At 38.1% G+C, this 22,325-nt stretch overlaps 1 protein-coding gene across 1 annotated transcript; it reads right to left on the minus strand.

Moving 5' to 3' along the window:
- Positions 1-2,766: 2,766 nt before the first annotated feature.
- On the minus strand, positions 2,767-4,318 carry LOC138907904 (uncharacterized). Its single transcript, XM_070198527.1, has 2 exons — positions 4,168-4,318; positions 2,767-4,025 (listed from the first exon to the last, which is right to left on the minus strand). Exons 1-2 carry the CDS (start codon positions 4,316-4,318, stop codon positions 2,767-2,769), a joined length of 1,410 nt encoding a protein of 469 aa, XP_070054628.1.
- Positions 4,319-22,325: the final 18,007 nt, after the last annotated feature.

A 22,325-nucleotide genomic window follows, 5' to 3' on the forward strand; every position in this document is an offset into this window, starting at 1 on the left:
ATAAAAGTGTGGTCCGCATTTTCCCATGTAAGACATAACTTCAGCCATCATTTCAATATCTAACACGAATCCATGCAACACACTTCAAATCTAGTTAAAAACAGCAAACTATATCTAACTAAAAGAGAATAAGGAAAAGAACATGGATTGTCTCCAAGAAGCACCTTATTTAACGTCGTAGCATGACGCAATATCATAGCATCCTCAAATGAAGTAAAGAACCACCACCATGCAGTTCTCACCAACTTTTCCCAAGTAGTGCTTCGCCCGTATGATCATTGACTCAGAATATTTTATTGTTCTTGTTCTTCAAGTCCAAAGCACTAAAGGGTGTCACACCAATAATTTCAAATGGACCACTCCTCTTTGACTTGAGCTTCCCGGGAAATATTCTCATCTTTGAGTTGAAAAACAACACTAGATCTACGGCCTTGAATTCCTTGTTCGAAATATACCTATCATGAAGGTATTTCATCTTTCCCTATACAAGGACGTCATATGCATGGTACCGAAATTCATCTAATTCATTCAAATGTGCAATCCGCAAGGCCTACATTGCCTTGTGCTCTAATTCCACGGGAAGATGACAAGCTTTTCCGAACACCAACTGGTATGGATACATTATGATAGGTGCTTTGTAAGCCGTTCTATATCCCATAGAGCATCATCAAGCTTCTTAGTCTAATCCCTTCGATTTGCATTCATCGTCTTGGACAAAATACTCTTTATTTCGTAATTGGAAACTTTTACTTGACCACTACCTTGTGAGTGATAGGGCTGTCACTTTGTGAGTGACACCATACTTTCCAAGTAAAGTTGCAAAAGTCTTGTTGCAAAAATATGACCCTCTATCACTTATGATTGCCCGCGTAGTCCCAAATCTTGTAAAAATATTCCTCTTCAAGAAAGCAACCACACTTCTAGTCTCATTGTTGGATAAAGCAACGGCTTCAACCCATTTAGACACATAATCCACCGCGATCAAATTGTAGTTATTTCCACAAGAACTCACGAAAGGGCCCATAAAGTCAATACACCAATAATCAAAGATATCAATCTCCAAAATGGTTGTGAGGGGCATCTCATGTTTTTTTGAAATTCCACTGGCCCGTTGACATTCATCATATCTTTTCACCAACTCATTTGCATCTTTGTAAAGTGTAGGCCAATAGAAACCACAACTAAGGACTTTAGCCGCCGTTCTTGCTCCACCATGATGACCACCATAGGGTGAAGAATAACAAGCCCCAAGAATATCACTTTGTTCCTCTTTTGGCACACATCTTCTAATTACCCCATCTGTGCAAATTTGGAAAAGGTATGGTTCATCCCAATAGTAGTCTTGACAATCTCTCTTGAGCTTCTTTCTCTGGTTTGAAGAGAACTCATCCGGAATTATACCACTCTCCAGAAATTTTCAAAATCCATGAACCATGGTACCTATTTCATTGAAAGTTCCAAAAGCTACTCATCGGGGAAAGAGTCATTGATCTCAAGGCCATCATGTGGCCTCCCCTCCTCCTCCAAACGAGACTGGTGGCCCGCCATTTGATTTTCACTTCCCTCTCATCAATCAAGCTTTAGATTCTTTTTTGCTCATAAGATAGTGAAGCGTTGCATGATCCGTGTGAATAATAACTTTGGCACCCATCAAGTACGGGCGGAACTTCTCAATAGAAAACACAATAGCAAGGAGCTCCTTCTCCGTAACAGTATAATTGACTTGCGCACCATGGTCTTACTAGCATAATAAATCGGATGAAAAACGTTGTTAATACATTGCCCCCAAAACCGCCCCAACCGCTGCATCAGTTGCATCACACATGAGTTCGAACGACAAACTCCAATTTGGTGATGTAATGATAGGTGAAGTTGTAAACTTGAGCTTCAATTATTCAAAATCTCTCATACAATCATCATTAAAATGAAACTTGGCATCCTTCTCAAGGAGTTTGCACAGAGGGTTCACCACTTTAGAAAAAGCTTTGATAAATCACTATTAGAATCCCGCATGGCCCAAAAAACTCCGCACACCCTTCACCGAGGTGGGAGGTGGAATAATAGAAATAACCGCAATCTTCGTCTTATCCACTTCAATACCATTCTTTGAAATTTGATGCTCAAGGACAATGCCTTCCTCAACCATGAAATGACATTTCTCTCAATTGAGTACCAAATTTGTTTCCTCACTTCTAGCCAACACTTTGTCCGAACTTGATAGACAATTATCAAAGGAATATTTAACCACCGAAAAGTCATCCATGAAGACCTCAAGGTATTCTTCCTCCATGTCCGTGAAGATATCTATCATAAACCGTTGAAAAGTTGTCGGCGCATTGAATAACCCAAAGGCATTCGTTTGAAAGCAAAAGTATCATATAGACAGGTAAAGGTGGCTTTCTCTTGATCTTCAGGAGAAATGAGAATTTGGTTGTATTCCGAGTAACAATAAAGGAAGAAATAAAAGGCACGCCCGGCCAACCTATCAAGCATTTGATCCATGAAAGGGAGAGGAAAGTGATCCTTCCTTGTGACTTTGTTGAGCTTACAATAATCCATAAAAACTCTCTAACCGGTGACTGTTCTTATAGGAATCAACTCATTATTATCATTGGTAATAATCGTCATGCCCCCTTCTTTGGCAAACATTGGATCAGAGAAGTTCATGAACTATCGAAAATGGGGTAGACAACCCCGGCATCCAACAACTTGATAATCTCATTTTTTACCACCTCTTACATAGCTTCATTGAGTCTTCTTTGATGTTCAATGGGCAGTTATTGAACCATCCTCCAATTTGATCTTATGCATGCAAAATGCAGGGCTTATACATCGAATATCTGCCAAAGTCCACCCAATAGCTTTCTTCCTCTTTTGCAACACCGCCAATGTGGAATCTACCTGCACATTAGTCAAACAAGATGAGAGAATAACTGGTAAAGTAGAACAAAGGCCAAGGAATTCATACCAAAGGTGAGGTGACAATGGTTTCAACTCCATGGATGGTGGCTCTTCAATCGAAGGCTTTATAGGAAGAGTCTTCCTATTCTTAAGATCCAATGAGAACTTTATGGGTGCATAGTTGTAAGATCCCATTCCTTGCAATGAATTCACACATTTCATGAAACCGTCCATCTCATCATTGTCCAAGATAAGAAAAATGGCTTCCAACATATCCCCAACAGTGATTATAGCACTTGTGTTATCAATATTGACACCGGTCACTAAGTCCACAAAAATGCACACCTCGTTACTATTTGGTTGTCGTTTCACATGGAATACCACTTGTTCATCACAAGCCCAGAAAGTGAATTCTCCGGCTTTCACATTACAAAGGGACTTACCCGTAGCAAGGAAAGGCCTCCCAAGAATGATAGGCACTTTATAGTCAACTTCAGAATCTAGAATCACAAAATCCGTTAGAAGAATAAATTTATCAACCCAAACCAAAACATCCTTAATCACTCCCAATGGCCTCTTCGTGGTGCAATCAGCCATTAGCAACCTCATAGATGTGGGTTTTGGTTTCCCAATCACCAAAGTTTTGAATATTGAATAGGGCATAAAATTGATACTCGCCCCGAGATCATAAAGGGCTTTAGCAAAATCGGCACTTCCAATGGTACAAGGAATTATAAAAGCACTGGGATCCTCCAACTTAGGAGCCATGGAATGAATAATTGCACTCACTTGATGAGTAACCTTGATAGTTTCAAAATTCATCAACCTCTTCTTGTTCACAAGATCTTTCATAAACTTGGCATAACCGGGTATTTGTTCCAAATCTTCCACCAATGGAATGTTGATAGAGATACCTTTCATCATTTGAATGAACTTCTTGAATTGATTCTCACTATTTTTTTTAGCAAGCTTTTGAGGATAGGGAGGTGGAGGCTTTGGCAAGGGTGCCTTAGCTTTGTGCACTACCTGTTCCAGTATGTCAATAATGTATTCTCTAGACGGGTTCACCTCTTCTTGAGTCTCCTCCACACCATCATCAATATCAATTCGAACAACATCATATACTTAAACATTATTTCGTGGGATTTTCTCCTCTTGGATAACTTGGTCATATTTTACAGGTTGATTTTTATTTGAGATGGGGTGCATCCCCTCCTCTTCCACTTCTTGTGATAACTGCCATAGCATGTCTCATATTGTTACCACCTTTTGAGTTCACTACCGTGTCACTTGATAATACACACTTAGGACGAGTATTAAGAGCTTGAGAGATTTTCCCCATTTGAACTTCAAGATTATGGATTGACGTGGTATGTGAGGCAAGTTGGGCATCCGAATTCGCATTCTTTTCCATCATTTTTTTGAACATGTTCTCAATACGACCCATTTTGTTGTTTGAAGAACTTGAACTGTGCTAAGCCAATATTTCATCCCGTAGAGGAGTCATGTGTCCGAGAGAGAAGAACTTTGAAATAAACTTTGCCTCCAATTCATCCCATGTATGAATATAATGATTAGGCAAGCATTCCAACAAATCCAAAGCCTTACCCCTTAGTGAGAAAGGAAAAATCCTTAACCGCAAATCATCTTTCGAAATATTTATTTATTTGCTCCCCCAACACGTATCCACAAAACCTTTTAAATGCTTGTACACATTTTGAGTCGGCGCCCCAGGGAAATAACCTCGTTGCTCGAGCAAAGTAAGCATCACATTGGTAATTTGAAAGTTTTTCGTCCTAATGCGAGGGGCGACCATGGTACTTGCATAGCCTTCATTTGGCAAAATTTGATGCTGCACCGCTTGTGGTTATAGTGGTGGTGGAGGCGGGGGAGGTGGAGGCACGTTGTCTTGTTGCCCACAACCTCGGCGGTTTTGCTGTGGGGCTTGAGGTATTTCATCAAGTTGCTCCTCCTTGCCATCCACCTCTCCCAATGGAAAGTTTCCATGTTTGATGTTCGCTATTTGGAACTTACAATCACTTTAACAAATTATAATCACAAAAGTTAAATAATATATTTCAAGAAACAAACTCACCTAAATAGCTAACACCGTAAACTCCCCGGCGACAGTGCCAAAAATTGATCATGTCCAATTCACACCCCAATTTAAATATATGAAACAGTCATTATAATATTAAAACCCAACTCGAGTCGAGGTCGAATCCACAATGAGTTTAAAAGGATGTTGAGGTAAACACTCAAGAAAGAAACTCGAAATAACTAAATTTAGCTATTAAACAAAAGTGTGTAATTGTTATCTGAATTAGCTACTATGAGATTTAACTAACTGATGAGCAAATAATGGTTGAAATGTTAACCCAAGTGTAAACCTAATGAGTAGAGTAAATTTATGCTTGCTTGGTAGATCAGGGGTTTTTTATGACTCTCAATGCTCAAGTACCCACTCGGTTAAAGAGTGATTGTGCCCAAATTGGCTTTCTCAAGACAAAATGGGTAGCAAACAAAACAGTTGAATGTGAGTCCAAGTTGGATTATCCCTATCTCTAGTTCAAACCTTTTAACCAAACAAATTAAAACTTCAACTAGTTTAATTTCTTATTAGCCAAGTTTTTCTAGACTAAATTCCTCTTTCTTAAGTAAGAACAAAGTCAAATAGGCATTAATCAATATTTGCAACCATTAATTTTAACTATAAAGCATAAAAAAGGCTAAATAACATCAACTCAATCAATATCAAGCATTAATATTAAACACCCATAAGTTTTACACACTAGGGTTAGATCACTACACTAGATAAAATCTAGCTACTCATAGTAATTGACATAGAAAGATGAAAAGAAGAAGTAATTAAAGACATAAAACTAGAATTAAAGTGAAAAATTAGTTGAACTTCTCTAATTGTAGTCCCAAGTTGCCCAAAATAGCCAAAGATAACCGCTAGCTTCTATTACAGTACAAAAGTTGCCCTAAAAAGTGTTTCTCATCTATTTATAGTGCTCTGAATTTTCTGATAAAAAATCCCTTCAGAGGGTTCTGCGGCCGCACAATTACATTTGCGGTCCGCACTTTGGTAGGTTTCTCTTGCAAGTGCTTTCAGTTCAGGAAATTCTGCGGCCACGCATAAGCTTTTACGATCGCACTTCAGCTTCTACGACCGTACCAAATTGTTGCGGACCACACTTTGAAGAGACTTCAACCTTGTTCTATTGCACCTTATCTGATCTTTCAGTCTTGACAGTGTGAACCTCAAATGCGATCGCACTTTTTGGTTTGCGAACCGCACTTTAATCAAAATTCTTTGAATCTTCAAAGCTCCTTCTGCGGTCGCATTTCATTAGTTGTGGGTTGTATTTGCTTTTGCGGCTGTAGATGTAATTCCGCAAACCGCACTTGGCTTTGCACTTCTCTTCTTGACTGATTTAAGCTGAAACAATTCCTCTTTGAGTTAGATTTCTTTGTTGAGCTCGCATTCTTCAGCACACCTGTAATTCACACATTTTCATTAGATTCAGAGATAAAAATCACTACTTTCGGACTAAAAACTAAAGCAAGAAGGTACTAATAAGTGGTTAGAATCCATACTTATCAGCGACGTAGGGCGCTCCGCACCAGTGTATTTTTGTTGTCCAATTTTTCCACGTCGGCATGGAAACAGTAGTTTCATCCGGGCCCGCTCATATATGGTATAAATACACCAAACAAGATTTTGAAAGGACTTTTGAGCTACGGAAGATTTGGAGAGCATTGGAGATTCTAAGGCACAAGGATTCGTCATTCTTTCCTCAAATCAACACTTGAGTTTGGATTAAATTCATGTTTTCTTGTTCAACTTTATTGTGATGACTTTCTCCATGATTATGGAGTAGTTTACCTTAGGGTTTGACGGATATGATATTTTTATTGATATTTGGGGATTTTAACTCTAGTTCTTTGCATGAATTCGTTTATGAAGCTTTGATTTGATTGCAATTTTGTTCACCAAATTATTTAATCGAAAGAAAAATATTTTGGGTGATCATATTTGCATTATTTTGTTTGGTTTAAGTTAGTAATTTTTCTAAGTAATCGAAAGAGATTTTTAAATTGTTGATTAAACCAAGTTAGAAAAATATTCGAGAGACGTTTTCCTAAATATTAGTCCATTAATGTATTCTTGCATACCTTCACAGTGCTTTATATTAGCTCACCTCGTAGAGTTCAGATTTAATCGAGAGAGAAGTCTTGACTATGCCATTGAATTAATCATAGACTTAATTAGTGAGAATTATTAAAATATTAGAAGTGAATTGAACTATAGTTACCTCTCCTGACGCTACCCTTATTTCACCCATTAGTTATTTCTATGTTGCTCAACTCTTGTCTTTCCGTGATTAATTGTAAATTGCTTTAATTTTAATAGTTAAATTTAGTTCATAATCATTCCAATCAAAGTGTTGATCATCCTAAATTTCAATAATTCATAAGTTATTTGAACATTGTTTAAATCCAATCCATGTGGAAACGATAATTATACTATACTATCTTTAACTAGCGAGCATCAAATTTATTTTTGTGTTTTGCGCTAGTAAATGGCGTCATTATTTGACGTGGTGTCGTGGTGCATGTTATTTGCAGATAATATTATTCTGATTGACGAGACGTGAGGCGGTGCTAATGAGAGGTTAGAGATTTGGAGGCAGCCCCTAGAGTCTAAAGGTTTCAAGTTGCACAGGATCAAGACAAAATACTTAGAATGCAAGTTCAGTGGTGCGACTCAGGTTGTGGACGAAGAAGTGAGGCTTGATTCTCAAGTCATCCCTAGGATAAAAAGTTTTAAATACCTTGGTTTAGTTATACAAGGGAATGGAGAGATCGAAGAGGATATTACACATTGTATTGAGGTGGGTGGATGAAATGGAGGCTCACTTTCGGTGTTATGTGTGATAAGAATGTGCCACCTAAAGTTAAAGGTAAGTTTTATAGAGTGGTGGTCAGACCGACTATGTTTTATGGGACAGAGTGTTGGCCAGTCAAGAACTCTCATGTTCAAAAGATAAAGGTGGCTGAAATGAGAATGTTGAGATAGTTGTACGGGCATACCAGGTTAGATAGAATTAGAAATTAAGTTTCTCGGAACAAGGTGGGCATGGTGTTTGTGGAGGAAAAGATGCGGTAGGCGAGGCTTAGATGGTTCGGGCATGTGAAGAAGAGAGGCACAGATGCACCGGTGAGGATGTGTGAGAGGTTCACCCTAGAGGGTCTAAGGAGAGGTAGAGGCAGGCCGAAGAAGTATTAAGGAGAGGTGATTAGGCAAGATATGGTATTGCTCCAGCTCACTGAGGACATGAACATGAATAAGAAGGTGTGAAGGTTGAGAATAAAGGTAAAGGGTTAGGATAGGTAGACAAGTGTTGTCCCTATCAATAACAATATCTTTAGTAAATGAGTTAGTGTTATTTGTGTATTTTCGTATTCCTTGACTTCTCTGATTACTTGTTGTTGTTTCATTTCGGCTTTTTGTTCGAAGTACTTAGTTTTAGTTTTGTATTTTTGCTTCAGTTTTCTAATTGGTGTGCTTGTTGCTGCCTTTCCATTTACCTTTCCTAAGCTGAGGGTCTAGACAGCATGGACGATTTTAGATGTTTAGAAGAATGCTAGCATTATTTGATGCCACATAAAAAGGGTGCGCACTCCATAAGGCGCACTATGTTTCGACTCGCAGATGCCTGACTGGTATTACGGTAATCGCCTAGTTGATCGACTGTTGATGTCCATATTTTTCTTTGTGGCACGAAAGACTTATAGAGGTACTTCTCGTGGGCTGACCGTATGTGTGGAATGTGTCCTTTATTTGAGTAGTGTAGTTGTGATCGGATATGGAGATTCTAGTATTCTAGGAATTTGAAGACTAAGAGGGTTCTTGAGGCAGATTGTTCCATGGTTGTGAACGGTGAAGGTATGTTAAGAGGTTGGCAACTGATGGTATGTACTATAGTTATGTTATTATGGGATTTTCAAGGCTATCTACCTACTTCGAAAGGATCGGAATTGATTTGGACGCTACTAGTAGGTCTAATAGGGATGTGTGTTCTAAATCGGGTCATATTTATCTACTCAGCACAGTTCTTGTGGAGGAGTATGTTATCGGTTAAGGTGGACCACATTCATGTTCTAATATGTCTCATGTGTTACTCTCCTATGTTGAGATGGGTTGTGATCTTTTGGTGATCTGCACACCGATGCAGTTATGTTTGGGCTTTGTAGCGCAATTCGAGCGAGATTGCTCTTGGGGTGTTGAATTGTCGATCGTGCCTTGGTTATTGTCTTCTTGTTTCTGGTATATAGTGATATCCATATCAACATAGTTATGATCATACACTTTGTGTGTTTGATGTTGATATGCGTATGTTGTTGATTGTGAGTATCATGGCTCGACGTATTCCAGGTGGACCGGTGTCTGATTGGATCATGCATTGCAGCGGCGTTATGCTAGGATATGATCCTTTGTGCTTATTTCGTGTGTTATGTTTTCCCTTGTGTGAAGGATTGATAGCATTGTGCTTCGTGGTAGTATATGTTGCGCTGGCGGGATGGTTTCTTCATTTCCATTCTCTTTCAATCATTGGGTACGTTTGAGTTATTGTTCATTGGTGCACAGATTGCATCGTATGTGGCTCTAAGTAGGATTTGTGTGACAGGTCGGTCGAGTAGCTTGTAATGGATGAGGTGAGGTTATTGGGCCTAAAATGAGTGCCATCAGATTTGATTAAAGTATGTTTACAAGAATTGTATCACTAGTCGGCTTAGATTTTGGCTATGGTTCTTATCGGGCAAGAGAGCTCCACGACTTGTTAATCTGATGGGTGGTTATGAGTTTTTGTATGTTTCTTTCATCATTGGCAATGTACGAAGGTTCAGAACAAGGTTTTAGTTAATATGAGGTTCGTTACCGGTGTCGGGTTGGTTATCGAGTGGTTATGGCTATGAGTATTTAAGTTATGTGGTATATCATGTGATTATGTCCTGAGATGTGGTTATGGACTGATATAGCTTGTTCAGAGTTATGCGGTGCATAGATGCAAGAATCAGGTCATATAACGAGTTCCTGATGTTAGGGATTTGGGTTTTAAGGTTTATGGACTAAGGTTAAAGTAAGGATCCTCTGTTAGGTGGTGTTGCCGAGCTTATATAGATTGGGGTGATGTGGGATCACCCATGGTTATGTGTATGGTTAGGGTATATGGTGTTTTGATGGCTTTGGAATGAGTCTGGGCACATTCGAGGACGAACGTATGTTTAAGTGCGGGAAAATATAACGACCTGACCGGTCGTTTTGAGCTTTAGAATTCCATTCGTTAAATTGAGACTTTTAGTAGTTTCATATTGTGTATTATGACTTGCGTGTATGGTTGGTTTCATTTTTCGAGCGGTTCGGGATTGATTTGGAAGAATGATTCTCGTTTTTGAAGCTTAAGTTGGAAGAGTTGACCAAGGTTTGACTTTTGGGTAAAAGGACTCGGAATCGGGTTTTAAATATTCCAATAAGTTTGTATGATTATTTTGGACATGTCCACAAAGTTTGGTTAAATTCCGATGAGTTTTGGATAAGTTTGGGTTGTATGGTGATTGTTTCTGATATCGATTTGAGCATAAACGTTACCATATTGAACAAACAACCTTTGATTCGTATTTCAACTAAACCATTATATCTGTGTCGTAATTTTGGAACCATAGCAACTGAAATCATCAAGTTTCGCCATCATATGAGGAATTTATGGTCATTTTACTAAGAATTGGGTTGCTAGATTTTTCAGATTCATTACGAAATTGCCACTGAATTCGAATTTAAAAATCTGCATTGTTTCCAAATATTGAAACCAACCTATCTCCTTCATTATAAAGTCAAATGGAGTGATTCAAGAGCCTAACATGACTGAAATTTCACAAAAACTCCATTGGAGCCATTAAAAGCGAGTTTCGGGATTGTTTGGCACAACAAACGAGGAAGAACATCTAGTCATTTTTGGCTATTAATGTTGTTGGAGTTTTTCTCATCTTTAAAATTTGGTATTGGGAGAATTCAAGGATGTTCTTCAAGTTTTTTCCATGGGGTAAGGTCTAAACCATAACCTAAGTATTTTCCTTTGATTCATTCCCTTGGTTTATTCTTTAATCCATGATTTTAATTGAAAACCCATCTAATTCCTAAAATCAAGACCTAGGGTTATGTCCTAAATTATAAAATTTAAAAATGAGTTAGAGGTGTTTATTTCCTGATTCCTCGGGTAAGCTTGGATTCGGAATACAAGGCGGGTCCGGCGTTGATTTTTGTTGACTATTTCGGGGAAAATATAAAGATCGTAGCTTTATTTATTGTAATTGATTTTCTTGCATTGTTTGATGTTATTAAGTTAGTTTTTGGTTAGATTTGAGCCATTTGGAGGCGAATTTTAGGGGAAAGGCTATTTCGGAGGGTTGAGTTGGCCAAGTTGAGGTAAGTATTTTGCCCAACTTTATATTGGGGGGGAGGGGGGAACTACCCCTTAGGATTTGGGTTGATTGTGCTATTTGTGTTACGTAAAAGCCGTGTACGCAAGGTGACGAGTAGGTGCACGAGCTATATGTGGTATTTGACCAGTTTAGATTATCTAGCCTCTTTCCATGCCTTTAATTGAATTGTCATAATATGTTATATCTCTCATTGTTAATCTACTCTTACATGCTCTACATGACGTTGTTAGCACTTGTTCTACCTCTTACTTATTATTTTGCTCTTATATGCTCTAGGTGAAGTTATTGCCTTCCTTACTGTCTTGTTACCTCTTAATTATTGATCACTTTTAATTGAAGTTTTTATTTCATGGAATATCATCTTGTTGAGTTATTGGTGTTGAAGTTGTAATAATCGTTATCACATTGAGGCGAAGTTGTTAATTGTTGAGATACCTTTCCTTGTTGAGTATCCTCATTCATTTGGTTATTGTTGAAATTCGTGTACATATTGCGGTTAAGCCATGGGCTATTTGTTGTGGAAATATTGGTGTTGTTGACTTTGTGGCAAGTTGTGTCATATGGACACTTGTGGTGCGAGTTGTGATTTTATTGTGATATTGATACGCATGCGGTGGTATAAGACTAGGGATTGATATGCATGCGGTGAGATAGGTGGGGTTGATACGCGTGTTGCTAGTAGAGGAACTACTTGAATCCAGGCGGTAAGATAAGGTGGGCTAAAACACGTGTAGCTATTTCGGGAAAAAAATAATTTTCAAAACTAAATGTAAGGCTCATGCGGTGATATAAGGAAAGATTGTGATTGAAATTGAGAAATGTGAATACGAGGCGGCACCTCGGTTGTGATTTTCATTGTACATTCCATGTTGGAATAACTTGTTGATTTGAACGGTCATTGTTCTTCCTTCAATCATTCATCCGCATTTTGATTATGTTTGTTTATTCGTTGTTATATTAGTGTTGGAACGATTGTGGTTTCTTGTGTGAGTCATGCATTCTACGTGATTTGTTGTGTTGCTTTAACATGTCAATTTGGGCCTCCATTATAACTTGATGAATTGATTGTCAATGTGAATTTAATTGGGTGGAGTCACTATATCATATTCTGTTGAGTTGTTGGTAACATAATGGTTTAAATAAAAGAATTATTAACATATTTTATTCTATGTGCCTCTTAAGATAGAACTAGTTATCTCACTCGGTGCCTTATTATTCAAAATAGTTATGGCACTTTCACTATAATTAGGTTCTCAAATTATACCCATCACCTTGTTAGATGTGTACCTTACTTAAAACTATTATCATATTTTTCTTTAACAAATTCTATATTTGATTCGTTAATTTAACTTATGTTTTCCTTTGTTTAAAAATGACACGTTTACTCAATTTTATTGATTTCTAAACTAAATTCATCGTATACTCTGTTTCGTACAAATTATATATTGTTTTACTTTACTTGATTTCTAAAATAAACTCATCATTTCATTTGACACCTTACCTTATTCAAGACAGTTATTATGTTTTATGGTGTCTAAATATATCTTTCGTTTATCTAAATTAATATTTTATCACCGTTGCAAAGTACATGGTAGCATGTTGGCTTTGCCGTAAGAAGGTGATTGTTATTGTGGGCACGAGGTGCCATGTGTGTAAGATTTGGAAATTGTAGTTGATGACTTGTGGCTTATGAGGTATGGTGCCTCGAGGTTATTCTTGTTGTAAGTCCATGCATTCGGAGTGATTTGATTATTCGAGTTGTCTTCCATTTTTTCCTTATTTGAGTTCATTTACATCTCATCGGTGTTTTGATTATGTTGTTTTTTTATTACTCGTTTACTACTTGCTGCCGTTTATGTTTCTATTACTTCATTGTTGATTGTAAATCAATAATTTTCCGTCGTTGGTCTTACATTGATGTTCTTTTTATTGTTTGCTTATGTATATATTGAACAAGTTTCTATGTCTAGTACGTATGTTGATCTCGTTTCGTCATTACTCTACTGAGGTTAGGCTTGATACTAAATGGGTACCGTTGTGGTGTACTCATGCTACGCTTCTACACATTTTTGTACAGAGCTAGTATTCTGATTATGTTGTTGAGAGTCGTGTCTGGGCAACGGGAGACTTCAAGGTATACCTGCTTGACGTGAGCAGGCCTCGAAGTCACCATCTTACTTCATTATGCTAATGTTAAATTGTAATTCAAAACAGTATTGTGTTTTGAAATTCTAGTGTGTTTTAGTAGTGCTTATGACTCCGTACTACCGGTTTTGGGAAATGTATAACTATTGGCCGTTTACGGCTATGTATGTCATTTAATGGTTTATGATAAATAATTAAATAGCTAAATTCTCTTATTATGTTAGGATGACCTAGTCTTATAGACTAGGTGTCATCACGACATCCTAAGGTGTAAAATTGGGGTCGTGACAAGATGGTATCAGAGCTCTAGGTTCATAGGTGCTACGAGTCATAAGCAAGTTTAGTAGAGTCTTGCGGATCGGTACGGAGACATTTGTAATTATCTTCGAGAGGCTACGAAACTATTAGGAACCACTCCTTTCATTCCTTATCGTGTGGCATTGATTTATCTTGAAGCATATATCTTATATCCCTTTATATCCACTCGTATATGATGTTGCGCGCTCGGTGTCAGCTGTGCTCCGACAGTTTGTAATGCTGTTGATGGGCTACAAGGAGGCCATAGATGCTTGATCATTGTCTCAAGGTATTTTCCAGACTAAGGACGCGGACGTGTTGGTAGATCTTCAGTTCTTCAAATGTGGGATGCAACCAGTTCGTGTATGTGATTGGTGTTGTACGAGCTTATGAAGGTTGGTAATGTAGTTCATCGGATGTTGTGCCCTATGATTCCACGCCAAGTGGGGGAGTTTACTATCGACGATTAGATTTCATAGGCAAATATCATATCAGTCTTGGGTCTGAGGTATATATGCAGTGTTGAGGGGTTCCCTGGAATTGTACATGACTAAGATCTGAGATTTTCATGGGATGGTGTTGGAACTTGCGGTATATCTGTATCATTACTAAATCTACATTCCAGTATCAGATAGGCTAGAAAAACATCTTCAGATTCACAGAAGGTCTCTTCAGAGTGGGTATCTCGGTTGCAGAATTATTGGGTGCTCCAAAGGAAATACAGTGGTTTATGGGTTTTCAGACGATGTGGTTCGCACTAGGGTCTTCCGCAACGAGCTTTGACTTAGGATCATTGTGTACAGATAAGGGAAAGTGTTAATCTGAAGGCAAGTCGAGGAGGATTAGAAGAAATAGGTCAGCTAGGTGGTGTTGGGTCAACATAGTAACAAAGGTAACTGGTCTTTTGGTGTGGTAATGCTTCACCAGCGTTCTGTGGCAATACCCTTGGGTTTGATGGATTGTGTGACATGGGGAAGTTCAATTCTGATGGCTTGGTGATGTGCGGACTAGCCTCGAAGAGTTCTTGATAGTGTCGACCACAGCTTGAGCTATATGTCTGCTACCAGCATAAGGAACGTGTTGTGTGTTATGATTTTACCTTGGATGGGGTCACGATTTCTAAACAACATGGATGATTTCATATGTTTAGAAGAATGCTAGCATTATTTGATGCCACCTAAGAAGGGTGTGCACTCCAGAAGACGCACTGTGTTTTGACTCGCGGATGCCTGACAGGTATTACGGTAATCGTCTGGTTGATCGACTGCTGATGTCCAGATTTTTCTTTGTGGCATGAAAGAATTATAGAAGTACTTCTCGTGGGTTGACCGTATGTGAGGAATGTATCAGTTATTTGAGTAGTGTAGTTGTGATCGAATATGGAGATTCTAGTATTCAAGGGATATAAAGACTAAGAGGGTTCTCGAGGCAAATTGTTCCATGGTTGTGAACGGTGAAGGTATGTTAAGAGGTTGGAAACTGATGATATGTACTATAGATATGTTATTATGGGCTTTTCGAGGCTAGCTACCTACTTCTGAAGGATCAAAATTTATTTGGAGGCTACTAGTAGGTCTAATAAGGATGTGTGTTCTATATCGGGTCAGATGTTTCTACTCGGCATAGTTATTATGGAGGTGTATGTTATCGGTTAGGGTGGACCACATTCGTGTTCTGATATGTCTCATGTGCTACTCTCCTATGCTACGATGGGTTGTGATCTGTTGGTTATATGCATACCGATGCGGTTATGTTTGGGCTTTTTAGGCGAAATTCGAGCGAGATTGCTCTTGGGGTGTTGAATGGTTGACTGTGCCTTGGTTATTGTCTTCCTATTTCTGGTATATAGTGATATCCATATCTCCATAGTTATGGTCACGCGCTTCGTGTGTTTGATATTAATATGTTTATGGTTGTTAATTATGAGTATCATGGCTCGATGTATTCTAGGTGGACCGGTGTCGGATTGGATCATGCATCACAGCGGCATTATGCAAGGATATGATCCTTCGTGCTTATTTTGTGTGTTATTTTTCCCCTTGTGTGGTGGATTGATAGCATTGTGCTTCGTGGTAGTATCTGTTTAGCTGGCGGGATGGTTTCTTCATTTGCGTTCTCTTTCCATCAATGGGTATATTTGAGTTATTGTTCGTTGGTCCACGGATTGCATGGTATGTGGATCTAAGTAGGATTTGTGTTACAGGTCGGTCGAGTAGCTTGTAATAGATGAGGTGAGGTTACTGGGCCTGAGATAAGTGCCATCAGATTTGATTAAGGTATGTTTGCAAGAATTGTGTCACTAGTCAGCTTAGATTTTGGCTATAGTTCTTATTAGGCAAGAGAGCTCCACGACTTGTTAATCTGATGAGTGGTTATGAGTTTTGTATGTTTCTTCCATCATTGGCAGTGTGCGAAGTTCCAGAATAAGGTTTTAGTTGATATGAGGTTCATTACATGTGCCGGGTTGGTTATCGAGAAGCTATTGCGGCCGGAAGTTATTTCTATGAGTATTTGAGTTATATGGTATATCATGTGATTATATCTTGAGATGTGGTTATGGATTGATACATCTTGTTCAGAGTTCTAATGTTCATGGATGCAAGAATCGGGTCATATAATGAGTTCCGGATATTGGGGATTTGGATTTTAAGATTTATGGACTAAGGTTGAAGAAAGGATCCTCTGTTAGGTGGTGTTGCCGGACTTATATGTATTGGGGTAACGTGGGATCACCCATGGTTATGTGTATGGTGAGGGTATATGGAGATTTGATGGATTTGGAACGACTCTTGGCACGTTCGAGGACGAATGTATGTTTAAGTGGGGGCGAATATAACAACCCGACTAGTCATTTTGAGCTTTAGCGTTCCATTCTGTTGTTTGAGACTTTGAGTAGCTTCATATTATGTATTATGACTTGTGTGTATGGTTGGTTTCATTTTTCGAGCAGTTCAAGATTGATTTGGAAGAATGATTCTCGTTTTAGAAGCTCAAATTGGAAGAGTTGACCAAGGTTTTACTTTTGAATAAACGGACTCGAAATCAGGTTTTAATTATTCCAATAAGTTTGTATGATTATTTTGGACATGTAAACAATGTTTGGTTAAATTTCGATGAGTTTTGGATAAGTTTGGGTTGTATGTGATTGTTTGCGATTTTGACGTTGATTTGAGCATAAAGGTTACCATATTGAGAAAACGACCTTTGATTCGTGTTTCGGCTAAACCATTATATCCGTATCATAATTTTGGAACCATAGCAACTGAAATCATCAAGTTTCGACATCGTATGAGGAATTTATGGTCATTTTACTAATAATTGGGTTGCTAGATCTTTCAGATTCATTACGAAATTGCCACTGAATTCGTATTTAAATATTTGCACTATTTCAAAATAATGAAACCAACATATTTACTTCATTATAAAGTCAAATGGAGTTATTCAAGTTCCTAACGTGACTGGAATTTCATGAAACATCTATTGGAGGCATCAAAAGCGAGTTTCAGGATTGTTTGGCACAAGAAACAAGGCAGAACAACTGTGCATTTTTGGCTATTAATGTTGTGGGAGTTTTTCTCATCTTGAAAGTTTGGGATTGGGAGAATTCAAGGATGTTCTTCAAGTTTCTTCCATGGGGTAAGGTCTAAACCATAACCTAAGTATTTTCCTTTGATTCATTCCCTTGGTTTAAGCTTTAATCCATGATTTTAATTGAAACCCCATTTAATTCTTTAAATCAAGACCTAGGGTTATGTCCTATATTTTAAAAATTAAAAATGAATTAGAGGCGTTTATTTCCTAATTGCTTTGGGGTTTTGTTCTCCTATATTAGGAAAATAACATACTCGAATTTGGCGAGTTTTGGAGCAGTATTTCGGGAGATATGGGACCCAACTAGTGTGGGTTGGACTCTTGGGTTATGAACACCTAAGAACGATGTTTTGGCAATTTGATTGAGCTAATGGACTCCGATTGAGTCAACGTTCATTCATGTAATTTTGTGTTGGTTCGGGCTTCACTCAGGTAAGCTTGGATTCGGAATCTAAGGCGGGCCCGACATTGATTTTTGTTGACTCTTTCGGGAAAATGTAAAGATCATAGTTTTATTTATTGTCATTGGTTTTCTTGGATTGTTTGATGTTATTAAGTCACTTTTTGGTTAGATTTGAGCGGTGTGGAGGCGATTTTAGGGGAAAAGCTATTTTAGAGGGTTGAGTTGGCCTAGTTGACGTAAGTATTTTGCCTAACTTTGTGTGGGAGAAAACTACCCATTAGTATTTGGGTTGATTGTGCTATTTGTGTTATGTGAAAGCCGTGTACGCAATGTGATGAGTAGGTACGCAGGCTATATGTGGTATTTGACTGGTTTAGATTATCTAGACTATTTCCATGCCTTTAATTGAATTGTCTTAATATGTTATATCATTCATCGTGTACACATTGCGGTTAAGCCATGGGCTATTTATTGTGGAAATAATCGTGTTGTTAACTTTGTGGCAAGTTGTGGCATATGGACACTTGTGGTACGAGTTGTGATTGTATTGTGATATTGATATGCATGCGGTTATATAAGACTAGGGGTTGATACGCATGCAGTGAGATAAGGTGGGATTGATACACGTGTTGCTAGTAGGGGAACTACTTGAAGCCACGCAGTGAAATAAGATGGGCTAAAACGCGTATAACTATTTCGGAAAAAAAATAATTTTCAAAACTAAATGTACGGCTCACACAGTGATAGAAGGAAAGATTGTGATTGAAATTGTGAAACGTGAATATGAGGCGGTACCTCGGTTGTGATTTTCATTGAACATTCCATGTTGGAACAACTTGTTGATTTGAACGGTCATTGTTCTTCCTTCAATCATTCATCCGTATTTTGATTGTGTTTATTTATTCGTTGTTATCTTGCTGTTTAAACGATTGTGGTTTCTTATGTGAGTCATGCCTTCTACGTGATTTGTTGTGCTGCTTTAGCATGCCAATATGTGCCTCCGTTATAACTTAGTGAATTGATTGTCAATGTGAATTTAATTACGTGGAGTCACTATATCATATCATGTTGAGTTGTTGATAACATAATGGTTTTAAATAAAAGAATTATTAACATATTTTATTCTATGTGCTTCTTAAGATAGAACTCGATATCTCACTTGGTGCCTTATTATTCAAAATGGTTATGGCACTTTCACTATAATTGGGTTCTCAAATTATACTCATCACCTTGTTAGATGTTTACCTTACTTAAAACTGTTATCATATTTTTCTTTAACAAATTAGATATTTAATTCGTTAATTTAACTTATGTTTTGCTTTGTTTAAAAATGATACTTTTACTCAATTTTATTGATTTCTAAACTAAACCCATCTTATACTCTGTTTCGTACAAATTGTATATTGTTTTACTTTACTTGATTTCTAAAATAAACTCATTATTTCATTTGACACCTTACCTTATTCAAGACAGTTATTATATTTTATGGTGTCTAAATATATCTTTCGTTTATCTAAATTAATATTTATCACGGTTGCGAAGTACACGGTAGCACGTGGGCTTTGCTGTGCGAAGGTGATTGTTATTGTGGGCACGAGGTGCCATGTGTGTGAGATTTAGAAATTGTGGTTCATGACTTGTGGTTTATGAGGTGTGGTGCCTCGGGGTAATTCTTGTTGTAAGTCCATGCGTTGGGAGCGATTTGATTATTTGAGTTGTCATCCATTTTTTTCCTTATTTGAGTTCATTACATCTCATCGGTGTTCTGATTATGTTATTTCTTTATTACTCGTTTACTACTTGCTGCCATTTATGTTTCTATTACTTCATTGTTGGTTGTAAATTAATAATGTTTTCGTCGTTGGTCTTCCATTGATGTTCTTTCTATTGTTAGCTTATGTATATCTTGAACAGGTTTCTATGTCTAGTAGGTATCTTGACCTGGCCTCGTCACTACTCTACCGAGGTTAGGCTTGATACTTACTGGGTACCGTTATGGTGTACTCATGCTATGCTTTTACATATTTTTGTGCAGATCCAGGTATTCTGATTATATTGTTGAGAGTTGCGTCTGCGCGGCGAGAGACTTCAAGGTATACCTGCTTGATGTGAGCAGGCCTCGGAGTCACCATCTTACTTCATTATGCTACTGTTAAATTGTAATTCAAAACAATATTGTGTTTAGAAATTCTAGTTTGTTTTAGTAGTGCTTATGACTCCGTACTACGGGTTTTGGAAAATGTATAACTATTGGCCACTTGCGGCTATGTATGTCATTTAATGGTTTATGATAAATGATTAAATAGTTAAATTCTCTTATTAAATCAGCATGTGTTAGGCTTACCTAGTCTTAGAGATTAGGTGCCATCACGACACCCCAAGGTAAAAAATTGGGGTCGTGACATTGAAGGTAGGGGTAAGGTCTGCATACACACCATCCTCCCTAGACCCCACTTGTGAGATTACACTGGGTTTGTTGTTGTTGTTGTTGTTGTTGTTGTTGTTGTTGTTGTTGTTGTTATTGTTGTTGTTGTTGTTGTTGTTGTTGTTGTTGTTATTGTTGTTGTTGTTGTTATTGTTGTTGTTGTTGTTTTCGGAGATTGACAATCAATAGTGTTTAAAATAGTTTTTGGTGCTAATTCGGGAACTATTTTTTCCCTTGTGCTTACGATTTCTCACTAGTTCGCAGGTAACAGGTTTCTCTGGTGCATGACTATATCTTCTTCCAAGGAAGTCATTCCATATGATCTAGAGGTGGAAAAAAGTCTGCAACAGTTAAGGAAAGATAAAGAACTCACCGGAAAATACTTGGGGAAATCTTCAATCCAAGAGAACATGGAAAACAACAGTGAGGATGTAGTTGATTTGGTTGCACGGGAAGCAGCCCAACAGGAAACGACCGCATGGGTAGCTGCTGAAGCAGCTCTCAGAGCTGATAAAATGGTTGACGGGAACGGAGGACGAAGATTCAACCTGATCCGACTTCTGGTTGAAGACGAATTTAAAAATAATATGCCCAGGCCTGGACGATCACTAGAAGACAACGCCAGGCTAGTCTACAACCAAGGAGTATCTAGTGTGAAACCTCCTCCGATTGTAGCCAATAATTTTTAGATCAAGTAAGGGCTACTTTAGACCATTCAACACAATTGTGTCTTCCGAGGAAAACTCAACGAAGATCCAAGTACTCACTTGATGGATTTTGATGAGATTATGAATGCCTTCTAGTACAACGGGGTATCGAAAGATGCTTTCTACTTAAGCACATTTTCTTTTTCACTTAAGGATGATGTTTGGCACTGTTTGCGGAGTTTGCCGCCTGGATCAATTCAAATTTGGGAAGACATGACGAAGAAGTTCCTTAACAAATATTTTTCGGCTGCAAAAACAGGAAAAATTCGAAGATAGATCCACAACTTCGAGCAGAAAGATACAGAAACAGTGTTCGAAGCATGGTAAAGATTTAAGGATATTGTGAGAAGATGTCAGCATTATAGAGTCGACTTGTGGATGCAACTCCAAGATTTTAGGGGATGGGCTGACACCCTCTATCAGGAGGACTCTAAACAACGCAGTTGGAGGTCCTCTTATAAAGAAAACTCATAAGGAGATTGTTGCAATTCTAAATGAATTACCTGAAGATGCAAATCAATGGTCTGGAGATGACAACGAGAGAAGAAAAAAGGTTGGGGTGCATCAAGTGGATTCTAATACTTTTGTCCAAGCACAGCTAGACTTCATGGCAAAAGAGATCAGAAAGTTGACCTTAGCAAAGGTACAGTGCCAGCCACCATCAGTTTGTGATTTTTGTAGAGTGGATCATCCAACGCATGAGTGTCAGATCGCAGCTACAAATGAAGTGGTAAATGTTGTGGGAAAATTTGACAAAGGCAACTACCAAAGTGGTAATAATTTTAAATCCATAGGGCAGAGACACCCAGCTTTTTCATGGAGTTCACCAAATGGTAGTTTGAACTCGTGGCAGCAGAATAATCCGAGACCCCGTTGACAAGGTGCTCCAAGTTTCCAAAATCAGCAAAGGCAGCTACACCAGCCTCAACAGTCTAGTCAGTCTGGAATGGAAGATCTAATAAAGGTTTTCATCATCAAGACAGTTGAAAGACTTGAAGCTCATGGTACAACCATTCGAAATTTGGAGAGGCAAGTGGGATAGACTGCTAGTTTGCTGTATGAGAGGGCTCCAGGAATCCTCTCTTTTAATACCGAGAAGAATCTGAGAGATACAATAAATGCAGTATCTTGAGGAGTGGAAAGGTATTACACGACCCTATTGCAACACAGAAGGAGGAGTTGACCGTAAATCAAGTTAAGACGGTAGGAGATTGATTTTCACTTCGTTTATAACAGGTTTGCTATTATAGATCATTTCGCCCACTTCCTATCCTCCAAGGATTAATTAGCAGATGTGTTAACTAAATCTCTAACCTCAGTTTGCTTTGAGCAATTCCTTCAGCTT

Source organism: Nicotiana tomentosiformis, chromosome 3 (genome assembly GCF_000390325.3).
Source record: "Nicotiana tomentosiformis chromosome 3, ASM39032v3, whole genome shotgun sequence".
Taxonomy (NCBI): Eukaryota; Viridiplantae; Streptophyta; class Magnoliopsida; order Solanales; family Solanaceae; genus Nicotiana; species Nicotiana tomentosiformis.